This window comes from Rhea pennata, chromosome 2, assembly GCF_028389875.1.
Source record: "Rhea pennata isolate bPtePen1 chromosome 2, bPtePen1.pri, whole genome shotgun sequence".
NCBI classification, from domain to species: domain Eukaryota; kingdom Metazoa; phylum Chordata; class Aves; order Rheiformes; family Rheidae; genus Rhea; species Rhea pennata.
Genome location: NC_084664.1, coordinates 38,852,406 through 38,872,536, shown reverse-complemented (window position 1 = coordinate 38,872,536; position 20,131 = coordinate 38,852,406). Strand labels below are relative to the sequence as shown.

The 20,131-nt window shown below is 41.8% G+C and overlaps 2 protein-coding genes across 3 annotated transcripts in view; one reads left to right on the top strand and one right to left on the bottom strand.

Annotated features, from left to right (window-relative positions):
• The window catches only part of PLEKHA8 (pleckstrin homology domain containing A8), a 29,503-nt gene extending 22,297 nt beyond the window's left edge, over positions 1 to 7,206 (bottom strand). For both annotated transcript variants that reach the window (XM_062569270.1, XM_062569271.1), the window contains exon 1: positions 7,138 to 7,206. In XM_062569270.1, the coding sequence (XP_062425254.1) occupies positions 7,138 to 7,177 (40 nt within the window). In that variant the 5' untranslated portion in view covers positions 7,178 to 7,206. The remainder of the gene's footprint in view (positions 1 to 7,137) is intronic.
• Positions 7,207 to 7,863: 657 nt separating this feature from the next.
• Positions 7,864 to 13,673, top strand: FKBP14 (FKBP prolyl isomerase 14). Its single transcript, XM_062569269.1, has 4 exons — positions 7,864 to 8,208; positions 9,774 to 9,925; positions 12,435 to 12,562; positions 13,228 to 13,673. The coding sequence occupies exons 1-4, from the start codon at positions 8,015 to 8,017 to the stop codon at positions 13,384 to 13,386; spliced, it is 633 nt and encodes a 210-aa protein (XP_062425253.1). The 5' UTR covers positions 7,864 to 8,014; the 3' UTR covers positions 13,387 to 13,673.
• The last annotated feature ends 6,458 nt before the right edge of the window (positions 13,674 to 20,131 follow it).

Sequence of the window (20,131 nt, the reverse complement as noted above, 5' to 3'; positions counted from 1 at the left end):
CAGTTGCATTTCTAAAAGGCACAAAGGCAAGACTTCCAGGTTTTTATTATTGGTTGTCTCCCACTAGATCAGGCAATACTTTTTGCTTCTGAATTTCTTGAGCTTCAACATAAATCTTCAGAAAAGTTGGCGTGTTAGTCTTTGGATTTCTTTGACCTTAATTCAGGTATTAAGTGTGGATGGGAAAAAAAACAGCAGAACTTCTATATTATGGCAACATGCTCCTAACAGAAGGACTTAAAGCCACCGTCGTATCCCTGCTGCTAATATCACTGACCAGCCGTAAGATTTTATTGCTGCCCATAACACAGCTGCAGAACAGGCAGGAGCAGCTCCTCACCCTTCTTTGCAAAGTTGGGGAGGAGAAGCCTGCAGCAGCCTCTCTGACAGTCAGAGACATCTCACAGCAAGCACGAGCAATATCCATCCTTTCATATCACCTCAGATCAACTAAAACTGAGCTACATCTTCAACATACCACCGCCTTCCACCACCTTTATCTCCAAAACCAAAGAGCGGATGAATTACTGCTTCCGCCCAGCACTGTGTCCAAGATTAGGAGCTGCGTGAAAGCTGCACGAAACTTGGTTCTAACAAGACCAAGGCAGTGCTGGTTACTGCAAAAAGCAAGAGAAAAAAACAGCACATATCCTCCTCCAGTTATCAGGGCTGACTTAAGTCCATGAACATCATGACGTTTGCATCTTTGTTAAAACACAACCTGCTCCTGATTTTTTTTTTTTTTTTTTTAAGGTAGCAGATGTAACCCAATACACACCACCTTACCCTTACATAACTTACTGCTGGAACATTGCACTCTCTTTATAACAGCAGGCATTTTGTGTATGGAAGTCAAATTTTCCAGTTAGAGGATGCATCTCTAATGGCTAAAACACAGGATCAAGTCAAGAGATCCTATTTTCAGCTTAGAAGGAAGACTGCTGAACTGCCCTGGCTCATGCTGAAAAACTTAGTTTTGCACTGAGTTTCCCTGTGTATCTACATAACACAGATATTTCATACCAGTCCGAAAGGTACACTGTTGGGCTTAATGCCTGTCTGTATGGATGTGCCTATGGAATTAAGGCCATAGAAGTCTCCAGATTGCAAAAGGACAAAATAATAGCTTTCAAAATCTCAATTTGCTTCCCAGTGTTACACATCCACACACTGAATCTTAGTATTCAGTTCTTGAAAATCAATTATGTATACCTTTCATGAGACTCAGTTTGATTCATTTTGTTGTACATTTAATGTTGTCAGTCATCAGTGTTCTTACTGAGGAACAAGCTGTGTTTAGCACAGAAATATCTAGCAAAGACCAAACTTGAAGCTTTTTTGATACTGTGATATTTTTGGAGGGCAATGGAGGCAAGAGTTCAGTAATTCAGGTCACTGTTCAAGATGCACTAATTTCAGGCCACTGTGTGCAACAAAACATTCAACTCTTAAGAGTTTCTACGGATTTTCCTCCTCTATTTATAATGCTGAGCCCAAGCAAACTAGCAGCTCCTACCTTTGATCTGCAGTGTGGTTACCAGGCTATACTGAGTCAATGAAACAAATTCAAACACACACAGCGGCATCTCTTTACCATCACTCCGCCACACCTTTTGATGCTGTTCTACCCAACTATTTCCTGTAATTGACTTATTTATTTTGGTATAGGAGTGTAAAGACAGAATGCAGAGGCACTGGTACTGCAGCATAGCTGGTAGAAAACTCTGCACAGCTATGTAGGCTACACAGCATTGCTCCAGCACCCTCCCCTACCCAAGGAGAGAGAAGACATCGTTTCCAATTCCTGCAGCCTCATCAAACTTGCTCTGTTACTTAAGTCCAAAAAGGTTAGACAAAAGAGATTGCTGCATTTAAAAAAAATAGCAGAGGAGGAAAGAGGTGAGAATGAAGGTCAAACCACACACACATAATTATGTAAAATCCAAAAAGAGCAAACTGACTTGTCACGGAAGGAACCTGGGTGAGAAGCACAGCCAGGCCTGGGTGAGACTCCACAGTCTATCTAAGCCCACATCCAGTCTCAGGGCAGATATTATCAGGAATACTGGCCAGATCACAGCTCTAGAGACAACAAAAACCTCAGCTGTATAGGTCAGCTCTCAAAAAGCCAGCCTTCACTTTTGTATCATCAAAACCTGGACTAGACTGAGAGAGCTAAAAAGAAGAAAATGATAAACAAGAGCTTTTTAAAAATCGAATATTTGCCAAAGTGCAAAGCTTTCAATGACAGCTTCCTTTTCTGGAAACAAAGGATCTTATTTTCAGAGCTGGAAATCAACTACGAGTATTCATGTTTCCCATTCCAAAAGATCAGATTTCTTAAATTCAGCTCCTGAAATACAGTCAGTCTAAGCAGTATTAGCATGTGCATCCAGAATAAATCTATAAAACCTAATGTTTTTCCTTTAGTCTCCTCCAAGCTTGTTAAGGAATTCTGAATCATTAGGGACAAGAGTAATTTAAAGCACTATATGCAGCCTGAGATTTACTGCTTGGTGTGGGCTCTTGGCATTTTAAATAAATTGAAAGGAACTCAGAGCACAACAATAACATGGCAATGAATGATTCATGAAGGAAGATGGGAAGAACTAACACTGGTATGTGGTATGATGCAGTATAACTAGTGATGGCATGACCACGAGGGTCTAACACTTTAAGGAAGATGAATGAAGCTAGGGTTAGAGTTACTCAGCACTATTGAAAAAGGACATATTTAAATATCAGGAAAGGCTTAGCTTTCTGACAAGAAGTCAAAGCCGTTTCACTGATTATTCAGAGCATACTAGGCAGATCAGTGAACTCTCTTGGTATTTTTCCATTTCTAATGACTAAGCCACCTTTAATCCCCAAGCCAAGACCTGACACAGTCCTTCCTTCTGGAGTGCAGCCGGATCCCTGCTTGTGGCCGGTTAGTGCAGGTAAACTTTGTCTTACGCTGAAGATCTGAACTTAATTGAGTTTCAGTAGAAGGGGAAAACAAATAGAAAAAAACAACAACAAACTCTGGAAGTGCTTAATTGTTGAACACAAATCAAGGTGTTCCCCAACTCCATTCTTTTTTCTCTATGGGTAAGTGATAATATATTCATTCTATAAAACTGAGAAAAATCAAACTCTCAGATTATTTTTACAAGGTAATCTCCAAAGACTAGAGATTTTTTTTTCTTAATTAGAAAGTAAGTTTAACAAAACAGCTCAAGTTTAGCAGGAACATGTCAGGGACAGTTCCCAAACAGCAAAGAGCAGCCTTTGCATGCAACTCACCTCAAATCTCTCCCTTTCCCTGTTCTGCAGTTAACATCCCCCAGTTTGAAAATGGTCATATTACAACATTACAATTAGCCATCAGCTTTGATACTGCCCATGCCAGAACGCTTCATGCTCAGCAAGGACCACAGGCTGCCACAACTGACCGCAGAGGAAACGGAAAGATCCAGGCCAATGTGCTGGTCTCCCAGGCTGCTTACTACAGTGAACAGCACCAAAAGGAGAGCTACAGCACCTTTCTCCTTGCTATAAACCCAATCCTATCCTTCACAACCATTCACCAAGCAACACTTACATTAGATAGAGTGTTTTGGCAAAGGATAAAACACAGTAACTTCTAGAGATCAAACTACATGCTTTGTCTGCGGGCTCAGCTGCGGCTATCAAACTTGCATATCTTCGCTATTTAAGATGCCCAGCTCTTGGTGGTCTGAGAACACATTAATTGAAGTTTGCAAAGGCATCATATATTCACCCAAGTAAAAAATGTGCTATCTCAATTACTACTTCAGAGTTAATCCTGTTTGCAGAGTTTCTGTTCCCTCATGGTTTTAACCAATTCAGTGGGGGAAAGCGTAGGCAAGAGCAGTCTCAGAACACATTTATTGCAAACACAAGATCCCAGGCAGATGCTCACAGGCTAGGCCTCTGAGCAAGCATATTGAATCCAAGGCTGCCATACCTGGCTTGAACTTAAAAAGAAAACCCTTTATCTGGGAGTTCACTATCTGGTGGCCATTGTATCAGAGCAAAGAAAGCTTCTTTAAATTCAGAGAGAGGCAGCTTTGGGACACCTGCATGCAGAAACTACAGCATGAGCACAGAATCAATGCCAAGGTGGCAGGGACCCACCTACACAGAACAGAGCCCTGCTCTATCTCAGTACGAAGGTAAAGTCATCTTTGCCTACCTGAAAAAGAGAAATAACACTAACACAATTTATCCTAATCTATATAAAGCAAGGAAGTATATTTATTATTAAACAAGGTAACTTGTTTGAGCAGTAAGGCAAGCTAATCTACCTTGAAGCTGTTTGCAATCAAGCTGAGCTTTCTGGCCTTTGCCCATGGACAGCCCAACTCATTTTCCACACCTGAAGGTTTCTTGCTGCCAATAACTCCACAAGGTACGGAGCAGAACCAGCTCCATGCCCCATGGCAGTGGGGAAATACGGCGATGTGAACTTTGCCTCTCATGATACTGATGACAGCATATGTTGTAAGAAATGATCCTCAGGGAAGACTCAGTTGACTCCTCTTAAGGCAGTAAAAGAAGACGTTTTCCCTTACAGTGGTTTTAGATCTGTTCCTCTGGCAGCTGTCTTGTCTACTCTGATTATGTGAAATAAAGATGTGTTCCTTATTACAGGGAGGAAATGCCCTAAGACACCTGTTGCACACATTTACATCCCCGTAGTATTATTAACATAGAAGTACACACTGACATACAGAGAAGACTCCTATTTTACCAATTTTTACATATATCATTTACACCAATTTACTTAACCTCATGCAAGAGCAAGCATAATGGTGACAGAATACAGACAGAAGTAACTGTTGTGGATGATCTACTAAACCCTTATACTACCTCTGGTTTCTGTTTCATCCAGCAGTCCCACCTGGTTTCATCCTATAGTTCTTTGTTACTGATAGCATAAACACATATTCTAACACTTCATTTTTTTTCTGCATTATTGCACAAACATACAACCTAATGGCTTTAGGGCAGGAAGTCCTTCACATTCTTATTCATTATATGCCAAAAGAAAGTGCACATAAGCATAGTTAGCTTACAGAGTTTTACTGCTCTTGAACACAAAAGACAGGGCTCCTATAGACTAAGGATTAATCCTGTAAAGGAGGACAGAGAAGGCACTTCTCAGAGAGGAAAAAAAAAAAAAAAAAAAAAAAAACTTATTTGGTTTTCAGTTGTGGTATGTCTCATGCATCCGAGGAAAAGAGATTCTTTCATTCTGCACCAATTTGACGAGAAGTTTGCACTGCGTCTTCCTTCTTTATGAAAGGTGACTTGGCTGAAAGTACATTTCAAGGAGCACTGAATGCTTTTTCAAAATGAAAAAAGTTAAATTTTGATGATACCTGCAGTTTTCTGGTTCTTTGTCAGAGTACTGCCATCAAAACAGAGGACAAGTCCAGCAGATCCTAGCACATCCACACACAGGCACAAATGCCTCAGTGCCAAATGCCACCAAGTAATCTAAATAAGTACCAGGTTACTCCCCCACACACACTTCCCAGATATCATAGCACAAAACCAAGTATAAATGTTCTAAATATGTCCCAGCACCAAGGCAATGCAAAGTAAAACAAACACCTAAAACTTTGTATCAGCTGGACCAGGGACATTACTGCTACAGGGAAACACTAGTAACACTGCCTGAGTTACGCAATTCAAATAGCAGTGCCAAGAGTGGCTGCTCCCACTCCCACAAAGGCCACAAATAAAGCCTCTCCTGAAAAAAAACAAACAAACAAAAAAAAAACCCACTATTTACTGAAACCTGACAACTTGATATCCTGTCCTCCAAACAGCTGTTATCTAAAGGGGGAAGAAACTGTAGCAACCTTCTACTGCACTAGTAAATCCAGCCTCATGCATCACTCCTTCCCCCCTATCCCCCTGCCCCAGTCACATGAATTCACCACCCACCTGTACTCCAGCTTAGTTTTTGCCTTTTTTCCCTTTAATCTTAATACCCAACACTTTTCCTACTAAAAAGACAGATACAGCTGATCCAACTTCTCTGAAACAAACTCAGACCATAAAGCGCCGCTCTTAAACATACTACAGAGGAAGATTTCCAACACGCAATGTCAAGGTCATGCTTATTTTTCTGACCATCAGGATCCCAGATTGTTTCAACACACCACAGAGACATTTACCCTAGGAATATCCCACACATGGAGAACTACAAGAACTACTCCAGACTCCCTGGCATTCAGCAATCCAAACCCCAAAGTAACACATTTACATCCCCATAGTATTACTACTAGGCCTTTTCAGCCTCAGCAAAGTTTCTGACACCCCCACATTTAACTAACACAGAGGAAAGGGTGACCATGCACAGCTGCTCTTAGTCTGCTACAGAAGTCAAGCACCTCAAGGCACAGGAGCACTGGAAAAACAGCCAGTCCAGGCCTGGAGCTAGTAGGACAGCCCCTGTATTTTTTGTGTTTTCATCCAAATCCCCCATGTGTGACTTAAAGTTGATATGTCTTGTTCTGAGAGGTCCAGGATTTTTCCTAACATTTACACTTCCAGAAACAGTTCAATAAAAGGCAACAAAACCTTAAGTTTCATAGAGATGCACTAAAAGAGAAGTTTGCTGGTGAATAAAACCTATGTGCAGCTAAAACAAACAAACAAACAAACAAAAAAAAAAAAAAACCAACCAGTAAACCCAGTGGATGTACAAGAACCACCAAAATTAAAGCTACTCTCCACAAAGGGACTAAACGAGTCCTGGCATTCTCCAATACCGGATCATGGCTCTCCCTGAGAGTTCTGTCATACAGCTAGGGAGAAAATAAGCAAATAAATAAATAGAAATCAGGAAGCATCGGAGCCAGTCCCCACCTCACAGCTGAGGCTTGGTTATAGCATTTCAGTAGTGAAAAGGTACCATTGTTCCAGCAGGGCAGCGCTGGTCGGGATTCAGTAAGTGTATATATATATATAAAGATATATATAAAAATAGAAATGTGAATATATAAGCATATTAATTTTAACTTTGCAAAATATTACCCTATGTTTTCCGCTAAGGGAAAGTGTCCTCCCCCCCCCCCCCCCCCCCCGCCGCGGGCAGGCTGAGGACGGGTGGCAACTCACCACTCAGATAGTTGGTCCACTTGTACAGCACCCCCTCCATGGCGGCGGCGGCGGGCCCCCGCCCCCATGCAGCGCGGCCGGGCCCCGGGCAGCGCCGCGCCGCGCCGCCCCGCAGCGGAGTCACGCCGCCGGCCGCCGGCCGCCGCCCCCCGCTATGGCCCCGCCGCCGCCGCCGCCCCGCCGCCGCCGGCACCCAGGGCCATAGCGGGGCGCCACCCGCCCTCCTTGGCCCCGGCCCCCGCCGCCGAGCCGGCCCCCCACCGCCACGCTCCTGACGCAGCACCCGCGGCGCTGCCGCTCCGAAGAATGGCTTCGCGGCGCTACGGAAGCGCAGAAAGGTTCTGAGAATCGCAACCCACGTGATCAACAAGAGAAAGAGGGAGGCGCCGTAACCCGCCCAAAGCAGGTGGCCTTGCACAGCCAATAGAAGTGCTCGGTCCCTGGGGGCGCTGCCCAATCGGCGGCCGGCAGGAGCCGGCTCTATTGTGCGAGGGCTCCACGGGGTTCCCCGGATCGCTAACGTTCGCTTCCTGGAGCGCCGAGGCCCGCCCACCTCCTCCAGGAGGCGGCTCCGCGAGAGCCTCCGCTGCCGATTGGTCACAGCGAGGGACAGACAAGCGCACAACCCAATGGGAGGCTGCTGCTGCTGGGCTCGCTCTGAGGTAAGCCAATCAGAGGGCGCACTCTACCCCCGGTCCTGCCCCCTTAGAAGCCGGGAGCCGCCAGCTGTGAGGGCCTGTGCCACGTCTGCTGGGCGGGCGCGAGGGGGCTGCGCGCGGGGCAGGGCGCTGTTGCGGAGAGCCGTTACGGCCGTTACCGGGGCGGGATGGCTGGCCGGCGGCGGTGAGGCGGGCGGGGGCCCGGCTGTGGGGCAGCGATGGCGGCGCTGCGAGCGGCGCTGCTCGGCGCGATGCTGGGCTGCGCGGCCGCGGCGCTGATCCCCGCGGCCGACGTGAAGGTGGAGGTGCTGCAGAAGCCGTTCCTCTGCCACAGGAGGACCAAGTGGGGGGACATGATGCTGGTGCACTACGAGGGCTTCCTGGAGAGGGATGGCTCCATGTTTCACTCCACGTAAGTACCTAGCCCTGGGAGCCTGGCCTTCGAGCTGGGGGAGGCTTGCCCTCAAACATGTATCTATCTGTTTTAAAGCGGCCGGCGCCTTCTATCAGTGTTTCTTCAGTCTGGGCTTACACGCAGTGGCCTGCAACCTAACTGCAAAACGGTGGCCTGCGATATTGTCCTGCGAGGAATGCTATGTTGAAGGCGGTTTTTTTTAATAAAAATGTTTATTTGCTATGTTTTATTTTTAAAATAAAAAAACATAATTAAGTTCATATGTGTGCAGAGATTATGAGGAAAATAAAAGCAATGCATGCACGTTCAAAATTTATCCTCGTTTTTCATTTGTTAGTAAATTAACACGGTGAATTAACATTTAGCTTCTGTTTTCTGGTTAGTCCTTGAAAGTAGATTATATTTTTTTACAGGAAGGAGATGTTAGACACTGTCTTCTACGGTTTAGATACAGGTTTTGGTATGATTTGAGTGGTTTATTAGGTGCACAATTTGTGCTGTGCACAGATCTCTTTCTAATTTCTAAGGAAAACTTTTAGAGGAGACCTCTGCCTCTAGTTCAGAAAAAAAAATCCTTCTGGTGCTGATAGAACAGTGATACCTTTTCACTACTGAAATGGCATATTCTTCACCTGCCCCAGACCAGACAAATCAACATACCAGGACAACTGTAAAGTAAGTAGGAATAAGAATCAGAAGTTCAAAGGAGTTTAAGAGTCTGCAAAGACTTGCTAATGTTGCCTTTCCTGTAAAACATCAATGAAGTGCTAATAGTGGGAGACAGCAAAATGCTCAAGTATGTGACTAGACTGTGTCTGAAGTATGCTTTTGTGGAAAACATACGGAAAGGGCTGTGTTTTGCATGTTCACTCTTTTGTAGACAATTTAAACTAAAACCTCACTAATTTTCTCTTGTAGCTAACCTGCCTCTCTAAAAGGAATTCTAGTGACATTCTAAGTTGTTGCTGCTAACTTCTGTAAGTGCTCTTTTTTCTTGTTAAGCACCTTTCTTGCATGGCTGGTAAGTGGAGCTTTTTGACTGTAGTTAAAATTCTGTGCCTTCCAGCATAGTGGAGATAGTCCTTGTGTACTACCTGGATAAACAAGAAAAAGGGGGATGATCTGTCTATTTTAAAATTAAGCATTTTGCATGTATCTATTTCTATTCTAAACTGTCTGTTGTGTAGACATTTTTTCCCCTAATGATTGTTTTCAAAAGAGATGTTACTGATGCTTCTAAGCATGGGACAGGGTAAACTGTAGATGCAACCAAGTCTTAGAAACTAGTTTTTAATTTGCAGTTTACCAAGGAATGAACACAGCCTTGAATGTATGTGTTAAGTAGGAATGCTTCTGTAGTCTGATCAGTTACGAAGTGAAAATCAATGATCAGGAAAATGAGAGTGGGGATCTAGGTGGCTCATTGTTGTCATAAACAGCCTGTATATGCTGTTATTACATTATTACTTATCTCTGTGCTGTGAATATCTTCTGTCTACTCCACGCAGCTGTTATGGTGCTTGTTTTTCAAAGACTAAGTGTTGTATTCCATTCTCTTCTAGCCACAAGCATAACAATGGTCAGCCTATGTGGTTTACACTTGGCATAAGGGAAGCTATCAAAGGCTGGGACAAAGGTTTGAAAGACATGTGTGTGGGAGAGAAGCGAAAGCTAACTATTCCACCATCCCTTGCTTATGGAAAAGAGGGAAAAGGTAAAACACCTGAAGTCCTCTCCTTACTTTAATCTATTCTTATCCATGTATTTTACTGTTACTGTCTTTAGTCTAAGAGGTTAGCAAGTTCTTAAGCTTTCCGGCTGAGTTGCACTAAATAAGAGAAGTTGATACAGGTACTCTTTCTCACAAACATTTTTTTGCAGAAATATCCATTAAGTGGTTGGGTGGTGAATGCAGGAAAAAAAACCTAGAACTGATGATGGCTACTGTGCTGCATGTACTGAGCTTCTTTTCTGTTAGAGCTATACCCAACAGTGCTCTGCTTTAGGTAACTGTTGACTTCTTGGCTGCTGCATCGGTGTCTGCGGTAATACTTCATGAATGCACATATACAGGCTTCATTCTTGTTTGTGGGTTTTTAGAACCTAGAGAAACTCCCTTTGCTGCTACCCATCCTCTCATGTCCTTAATCATACAGTGAAAAGTTACCATTTATTTCTCCATGAGGGGAATTTAATCCTTTCCCTCTTTTAGGTATTCTCAGTTTAAGCAGTGCCTGTTATCTACAATAACTAATCCATAATGCGGGCTACGTGGGGAGTCATACTGACATCTACTGAAAGTGGTTTGTGTCTTGTTTAATACTTAGTAGTAGTGTTTTCTCAAACTGTCTACTGCTAACAGTGTGCGTTTGTGTTTTTTTCCTCTCAGACACTTCCAGATCCCTCTCTTAATGGGAGGGTCAGATCTGGAATTAGTAGTCAAATGAGTGACAGTTTGAATAACATGGCAAGGTTACTTTGCTCTGTGAGATTTGTTTTGGAGTGGGCTTTTTGTTTGTTTGTTTTTTGAAGTGATTATTAAGAATATTTTGTAATGATAAAAGTGGTCAGAAATGACCTAAGGTAATGCAAGGTTTTAAAGCAGAAAGGATAAATGCTTCAGGATATACAATTCTGACTGGTATGTCCTCTCCCATTAACCTGAAACTGTTTTAGGGATGAGAATGTCTGCTTCCTCTGGTAAGTAGGAAGGAACATAGGTTAAGTAGTGGCAGTGTACTCTATATGCTCTTTTCTTGGAATTATCCTTTTTTAAAAAAAATTTTTTTTCTAGAAGCCTTAGTTTGGAGTTCAAGAGATAATATTAGAAGTAATTTTGTATTAGAAGTAATTTTATTTCCGGCAGAGAACAGGAAACTTTTGGTGGCCAGTTGCCTGTGTGTTGGGTGTAGCTGTACGTTTTACCACAAAAATATATAAAATGCTGCAGTGATCACCTAGTAACATAACGTTAGAGAATCAGTTGCATAGACTTATATGCAAAGCACTACAGTTAGTCTTCAAAGACTTGCAAGCATCACATGTGTTTAATGCAGAAAGGTTGAAAGAGTGAACACTGCTGGCTGCCTAAGAAATTACTTGCTTTAGGAAAGTCTTGAAGTATTTGTCTGAATGTTGCTGTTTTTGAGTGATGCCCTGGAAGACAGAGGTATTTAATTTTCTCCATACTTCCTCAGAACACACATGATTTTACAAACCTGCATCCTGATGCCTTGATTGCTGACTGACTGCAGTGATGAATCAGATGCCTTATTCTGCAACCCTTAGAAATATTATCTGAGTGCCAGACCCTGAGCATGTTGCTGTGGGCTATATTTCCAGAAGTATCTGCTTATTTTTTCATGCTGTAAATCTACAAACTTGCCTGTTGCTGCAGTTCAGGGTATTTTTAACACCACAGCTCCAAAATTGTATATGAAGATTAGTTCTTATGCCCATCTTTTCAAGGTGTAGGAATATTTTTGAAGTGCCAGATAATAAAGAATTATATTTTTTGCTTCTGTTCAGCCTCTGAATATGGGGAGGCAAGTGATGTGCGAAAAGGTCTATGGTAGTAGCTTCAGTCATTAATATGAAGGGATATCGCACTGTTGTAAAAGCCAGTGCATGATAAACTGAAATCACTTGGTGAGCGGGAAAGCAGCCCGAAGAGAGCTACATGATACAGACAGCATTCCTGCCTGTTTGTTGTTTTCCATTGAAAGAGGTTTTTCTCCAGTAGCAGTATACCAGATGCAAAGGGTCAAATGGCAGTGGCAAGGAATTTGGGTACTGGGGAGATGAGGTTGTTTCAAGAGGACTGAATTCTCCCTTCTTCTTACTGCTCTATCACTTGTGGCTGTGTGATGTAGTAGTGGCCTACAGGCTGTCTTTGGTGACTTTAACTCTGGCTGTGATGAACAGATCCCAGAACCTTGCATCGTAAACCTGTGACAGTGCTTGCGTAATACGGGTTTGCATCAACCCATAGCAGTCTCTGTCAAAACTAGTCACATCTAAAATTGCATATGTGCTGTAGGGGCTGCCTGAAGTCTAGGCTACAATTTGAAGTAGTCACGCTGCTCACTGTTATGGATATCTGTCCTCAGTGGTTCAAATAGCAAATAGGATTAGAAGAACTTTGCTTGGAGGCATACAGCTGTTGTATGACACTGAATGCGTAATTGTTTTTAACTTGTCTCCATGTTTAATGTTTTGGGCAGGAAAAATTCCACCTGAGAGCACACTGATATTCAACATTGACTTGTTGGAAATTAGGAATGGACCAAGATCTCATGAGTCATTCCAAGAGATGGATCTTAATGATGATTGGAAACTATCCAAGCAAGAGGTGAGTGGGTTACTTTCCTTGCTAACAAACCTACAGGGTGAGATAGTGAAAAGGGGAAGATAAGCTAAACTTTATCCTGTTATGGAAATATCTAAATGCTTAGAGCCAGATTTTAGCACTAGGTGAAGTGTCAAGTGGCATCTTAACATATACAAGCTGTAATTACCTCTGCCCTTTGGTCACTCTTGTTCAGGCAACACTTACTATCCACAGAGCAGCACTTAAGGCAATTATTTATTGGGTAATGCACAGAATTATGAGGTAGCTGGAACTAAGGAGCATTAGGCTAACTATTAATATGCTTGCTGTGAATGATAAGACATCCAAGAAGTCTTTGCTGGACAGTTAGAGTGGGATGGAGTGGGATGAGCCTAGCAGTTGCCACCTTCCAATTTTCTCCATCTCCCTCTTCCTCACTCATTTTTTCAATCAAGTACACTAAAGCTATGACAACTTATTTGCTAGTTGTATTGCCTCTTATTACTAAAGACACTTTCATTACTGAACAGGGCTACATAATCAAACAAGTATTATTTTGAAAATGACCTAGGGAGGAAGGTGTCTATCTTATAATACTACCACCCACTTTGTGGCCCTCTCTTACACTACAGAGAAGTAATTCTTTCATAAGCCTACCAAATATTAACTCAACCTTTGTGTAACAGGTGAAAATTTATTTGAAGAAAGAATTTGAAAAGCATGGAGCAGTGGTAAATGACACCCAGCATGATGCTTTGGTTGAAGACATATTTGATAAAGAAGATGAAGACAGTGATGGATTTATATCTGCAAGGGAATTCACATATAAGCATGATGAGCTGTAGAAAAATGTGGCATAATTTCTTATGATGCAAAAATGGCAGTGACTTGGAGAATATCTGGTTCTCTCCTTGATTCATTATTTTCGAGCTGACAGTTGCTGTTGGCAAAGAAACATTCTTTTTTATATGAAAGAATTTGTTATGTATAAATGTTTAAACTATTTTGAAGTATGAAAATGTACCTCCTCTCATGCAGCAGATGTGTATGTGAATTTTTTTAACTTTTGTATTAACTTATTTTTCAGAAATGAAACAAACTTCCCAGATATCACACACTTTGAAAATCAAAATCCAGAGTTCAGTGTCTTTTTGTGTGTGTGTGTGTGTGTGAATATGTGTATGAATATATGTATGTATGTTAAAGTCATTTTCAGTGAGTCCTTAATGCATAACTTCCTGGCTGTAGCTTAATTTCTTGGCCTTGTTCCTTGTGTAAGTCAGTGCTTGAAAAGCAATGTACTGATTTCACTTTTTTTCTGAAGATTTTTGGAAAGACGTACTAGAAAGCATCAGCATCTGCTTCTTCAGCTTAGCAACCAATTCAAAGCTGTACAGAAAGAGCAACTCTTCTGTACTGATTTTGCTCTTCTAAAGGGAGAGCATTACCAACCATAGCAATAATTGTGTATTTTTAAAATGATGGAGTTAAGTAGGAGTTGAAATTTCATCTTTCGTTTGTTTTTATTTTTTTCCCTCTGTGTCAGTAACATTCTAGGAAATGTATGTAATCTAAAAAATAGCAAGTTGTGCTGCAGTGCAAAGGTGATGTTCTTTTTTTTTTCAGTGTTTGTTTGGAAACTTGGAGCTTGCATTCATACAGAAAAACTACACCTTTCTCCTCAAGTTCTGAACGAGATCTTTAAGATAAAATGTTGCAAATGTATAGCTCTTCTCAGCTGCAGAGGAGCAAGAGGTATGATGACAGAAAGATAAACCTGGCCCTGGAAAACCCCTTGCATTGGCCTGCCGCTTTGTTATTGAGTTGCAGAACTTGTCTGTCCTTGCTTCTTTGCAGTATTTTCGCAGATAGTATACAAACCAACTTTTAAGTAATAAAATTACTTTCTAGCAAAATATGCAAGGTATAAAAATATTATGGTGCTATTTCTGGAGGGGTAGAGAGTATGAAGATTTCAACTCTTTTTGTGTGTGTGTTTTGAGCTGCGCCTGGAATGGAAGAAAAAGCAGACAGGAACCCATGGATAATGGCTAAATGGGAGGGCAAAGCTTCCCTGCAGAAGGAATTGGATAGCCTGTTTTGGTGTCTCTGACAAAAGGGCCTCTGAAGACTGTGTTTTTGCGTGAAAGGCATTGCTTAAGGCAATAGAGGGACACAGGGCAAATGCAGTTGTGTGAAATGGGGATTAGTGCAATGCACTAATACTGGAGAATTGCCAAGTGAGACTACAAAGTTCTCAACATCGATGAGCAAATTGATTCCATGCCCTCTAGTGGTGCAAGCAAGTATTAGAAAACTATTTTATTAGTTCAGCTTCATGTGGACAGAGCATTAAGAACTGGCTAAAGATTGCTGTCTCTTCTGACAGCAGTCAGTAGTGAATGTTTGGGAGAACAAAGTAAAAATGAGCTTGAGTGTGTAGCAGGCTTTTTGGGTGTAGGGCTTTTTGCATTTTTTTTTTTTTGAGGACGGAGGTTGTTAAGTAGCTATTGCTTTGTGACTTGTGGCCTGTTTAATATTATGGACAATTATGGACGCATGTTTTTGTTTCAAGAGCCTTTATATTTTTGAAACTATCTCATTTTCTCGAGTCCTTTCATACTTTTGCTTCCATAATGTTCTCTGGCAGTGAGTTTCACTGTAGAACTGTGTATGAAAATACTTCCCCCTTGATTTTTAAGCTTCTTGCCTGTCTTGACTCTTATATTACAAAAATAATGAACAATCATTTCTTATTTACCTCTGCTTACAAATCATGGTTTTATTTCTCCCATTTCCCATCGCTTACTGAGATGGAGTTTGCCTGACTTCAGCTGTCCCAAGGCTGTGTATTCATTTTTGTACTGGGTGTCTTGCTTTCTGATACAGCCCTCAGAGCATGAACCTACTCTAAGGACCCCGAGTAAGATTCATTCCATTTGTATTGTTCATGTTATATCACGATAGATGCCTCATCAAAAAGTGATGCCTATCTTTTTTCCTTTAACTGCATGGGGGAGCCTAGATAGTTAGCATAGCCTTAGCTAAGGAGGACTGCTAGGATAAGAAGTTGTTGTTAAAGCAATTTTGTTTAGTATGTGGGAACTGGCAGGTACCTGACCAAACAAAACAAGTACTGTTGGGTGTATGCCTCTTGGGAGAGAGGAGTTGAGGCTTGAACTGGGTTTGTCAGGGTTTTAGATCAATTTGCAGTATTTAGCAACCCTGTTTGAGCATCTGGCTCAAATGAAATAAAACTTGGCCCTGATCTCCTGGCCAAATATTTAAATAGGATCATTTATATTGGTATAAATAGGTAAATAAGGAGTCCCACTGTATGTGTAGAGTAAGAGCTAAGTGTCATTTCTGTTTTATTAAAAGAGTTAGTGGATATTGTGAAACAAAATGATGTATTGTCTTATTTCTACTCAAAATTTTAAAGCATTTTATAAAAATAACTTTCAATAAACTTGTACAAGTTGATTTATTAATGTCAGCAGTATATTAAAGCTGTGGCACAAAGATGCTTACCTGGTGCACTGTGTGTAGACTTAGAGTAGGTGAGTGGGCAGGGTTTTTTTCTTAGCACTTTTCTTGGTAGCTGTGTTAAATTTCTGAAATTGAACTAAAAATTGTTTTCACAAGTGCAGAATCTCTAGCAGACCTGAGAAGCAACTTCAGCTCTACTACCACTTGCTATCATCAAAATCTATAAAGATGATGGGATTTCTTGGGTAGAAATAGCACCTGCCTGTCTTGCCCTTGATTGCATCTGCTGTTAATCCATGGGGGAAACAGCTGCACTGTCAGCAGGAGCTGTCTGTCTACCTGCTACAGAGCGGAGGCAGGCAGCTGCCTGCCCATGGAGGAGGAGGAGCACTGGCACTTCGGTGCCGCTTGGCAACACTTCTCAAGCTTGGGTGTAAAATGTGCATTTCCCATGAAAATTTCTCAAATGAACCCACACCTGATGCAAAATGCAGCACTTGAAAAAGTGACAATGGTTCAAAACAGTGATACGAGCATCTACAGGATCATTCCTTTTACAATGTATAGCCTGCTTCAAGTATTCCTTATTGTTTTGTGGTTATATAGGAAGAAACATGCTGATGCTCTTTAGAACTGCAGCCTGTCATTCAGAGCTGCTACCTACCAATTACAGTGGGAGTTGCTGCCTTCTGTAAGTGCAGGAACAGCATTCAGAGCTCATTTTATCTGAAAATTTTTGATACGCAATGCAGCGACACAAGATAGCTTTTGGCAATGCATCAGGAATGTTGCTTATAGTCTGAAATGTTTTTTAAAGCTTTCTTCTTGGAGATCAACTGACAAGGCAAACAGTGCTGAAATTTGAAATTAAAAAAAAAAAAAAAAGTCACGTTATTGGGTCTTGAGTCTTTCTCTGCTTCTCAGTACCTTCTCTCATTGTGCTGTCAGCAACATTCCCAGTATAGACTTGTTTTGCTGAGCGCTGTGTATGAATGACAAGGTCATAAAATTGCAGTGTTAAGTACATATCAAACAAGCTGCTACCATAGTTTTGTTGTTTGTGACATTTAGAACCTAAATGACCCATGGCATGTTTCCAGAGCACTTTGGTATAAAAATATGTTGTTCAAATCTGCCTTCAAATTACAATTGTCTTTGCTGTGCGTGCTGCCCTGGCCCAGAGTCTCTGTTATTAGAGACAAGAAGGTCTATCCCTTGATCCAGAGATCCTAGTTTCAGATGGCAGGTGACTATCAGCATAATGGAGAGTTTGTTGCCCCAGGATGTTCTGAGTAAAGGGGTAAATCTGGGGGAAAGACAGTAACAGACAATGGAAGCACACAGGGCAGCGCGAGAATCACAAAGGATGAACACTGCGAATTATAAGGCTGGATATTGATCTGACTTTGATTAGAATCACTATTTCAGCCAGTTCGTATGTGGATTTTATGCTTATTACCAGAGTTTAAATTTGGACTTCCAAGGTCCATGAAGGAGTAGTCAGAATAGGTAAATTTTGTTTTTAAGTAACAGTGAAAGTCATCAGACCAAAGTCAGGTGAGGAACTTCATATATTTTCATCAGAGTCATTTCTGGTAACAGAAAAAAAAAAGACAGAAAAAAATGCTTATGTTTGTATAAACCTGGATAATTTTATCCTCCCCTGAAAGTTAATCATGATGCTTACCATTCTGTGCCCTAGTTTTCTCCTGGTACCTAGAAAAAACAGCTCCTTGAAAAAATGATAGTCTTTCCTTAGTATCCTGCTACTATTTTTGTATTCGTGCTTGAGTATGTCAACAGTTTCACTGAAGAAATGCTAACTAAGAACTCAGTAGGAAGCTCTGTATCTGTTACAGGAACAGGAACCTTCATTATCAGCTCTTGCTGAAGGGCATTCAGGCAGGAGCCTCCTCAGCTTCACCTTTTCCTTTCTGGGAGCCTCCGCTCCAAAGGCAGACTGGTTTAGCTGCAGGTTCCACCAGTTGGCAGCCTTGTGGTATTTCTGCCTCTCTAAATGATGTAAAATGTTTACAGCTTAGTTTATCTGAGAAATCTACTTCTAAAAGACATGGCAGTTTGAAACATCAACATATTTGATGATAATTTTGCATGAGGTTTCTGAAGGCTGTGTTCCTGATGGAGGGCTAGGAGTGGTTCAGCTGGGTAGGACCTTCACTGGAGAAACACTAAAACCTCTGTTGGTTTATTTTTACAAGCTTTTTGGCTTGTTAATTATTTTTTTAATCTGTTATTGACACATTATGGATGTAGGAGCAATTCCAGGTATATGATCTCCTTATTGCTTAGCTTTCTTTGTCTCCCCTCTTGCAATGCAGCTACAAGGGCTGTACTGAGCTGTGTAAGTGGCAACAGGGAGAAATTGTGTCCTGGAGCTTTTACTGTCCTTGTGCACAGTTGGAAGCATTGTACGTGACCACTAGCACATGTTATTTTTTTCTTTGCTTGTAACTTCTATGCCAGTCTATCAGGCAAATAACAATGAACAAAGCAACTTTTAAAATATTAGGATCTGACTGCTGAAAATCAGTGCAGGCAACTCTTCCGGGCTCCCTAAATCCCAGTTATGTTTTCCTCTGGTTTAAAAATTCTATGAGGTTGATGCTAACTATCGTTAAAAGCTGCTCTTCATATTAGATTGAATGCTTCTAGTTTTTGGTTGTGTGATGGCCTGCTTAAGGAGATTAAATGACACAAGATAATTGATTCCTCATCTGACATTCAGACTGAAAGCATTAAATCAATCCCATCCTCTTATATTTTACTGTCACTGAAATTTCTTTAAAGCAGTTGATTATTCCTTTTCTAACAACTTCCCTGAAAGATGAACAAGGAATACCTATTTTCTTTTGTGTTTTGGCCTGCTGTCCCTCTGGGAATCAATGACGCAGCTTAGCTCTGGTCTCTTTAATTCATCAGGATATGTTTTTAAAGATCAAGTTTTCATTCCTTATATCCATAGCAAAATATTATTAATGACCCAATATCCATCTCTGGATATGGAATTATATGGCTATAGCTAACAGACTAATAGGGGCATAAAGAAAATACTGATCCGCTGGATTTTGCTCTTAGCAAGACCTTTTTTTGCTCTGACCTTGATACTTGCTTAGAAAGATAAGGCTAGTGATGTTCCTTTTAACAGAAGGTGAGAGTCTACATTTGGATGTGCTATTCCAGCCCTCGCAGAAGCCCACGCTGCCGTGTCCTCGTTGCTCTTGTTGCTGTTACTAATTAGGTTAAAGCCTGTTGTCTAAGGTGGCTGCAGGGACATCCGCGACGCGGGCTTGCACTCTGAAATAACCCCATCGCTCTGCAGAGCTGAGTCTGAAGCCAAGCTCCCGGACGTGCAGCGCTCCTCTTGCAGCCGGCGGATGGGCACGAACTCCAAGGCGAGCCCCTGCGGAGCAGAGCCAGCCTGCGCTCCTGTTCGTTTCGTGGCAGATACCCTTATCGCTAACGCGGGCCGAGCCTGCCGCTGCGGCACCGTTTCACAGCCGGGCCTGGCCGTTCGCACGGCGGTGGGGCTGTGCGGAGGCATGCCCAGCTGCAGGACCCAAAGTGATACGGGAATTAATAAGCTTCTGGTGACTCCGAACCGTCGCACCTTGCTCCTTGAGCAGGCAGCTCTGGGAGGGCGACGCAGAGACAAGCCAGTCCCTCCGGACGCTTTGGATCTTTTTGTTATTGTTGCTATTTCTTTGTTAACATGTGTATACCAGGAATAGCAGACAACCAATGTGAAATGTTCCGCATAGTTTGAAGAGCTATGTTATTTTTTTCCCACCTCCTATTAACATTTATGTAACTTTGGGCTTTTATAAGAAGGAAACAGTCATGGAAACTTTTTAATATATTTTTTTCCTATCATTTCAAAAGTGATAGAACCAAATAGGCTTTCTTGTTTTACTTAAATACTTCAAGCCAAAATGAAATATTACTGTTACCAGACATCACTTCCAACCTGTAGGTATCTACTACTTTTGTGTATGAGAAAAGTGACTTAATCATTGAGGGCTTTTTGGAGTCAGGACATTTTATCTTAACGAAAATAAACCTTGGGCGGCTTTTTTAAAAAAT

Excerpts from the sequence above, each read along its gene's own strand:
- FKBP14 (XM_062569269.1), top strand. The coding sequence starts at position 8,015 with ATGGCGGCGCTGCGAGCGGCGCTGCTCGGCGCGATGCTGGGCTGCGCG. Across the intron at positions 8,209-9,773 it reads GGCTCCATGTTTCACTCCAC|CCACAAGCATAACAATGGTC; the intron begins GTAAGTACCTAG and ends ATTCTCTTCTAG. Across the intron at positions 12,563-13,227 it reads GGAAACTATCCAAGCAAGAG|GTGAAAATTTATTTGAAGAA; the intron begins GTGAGTGGGTTA and ends TTTGTGTAACAG.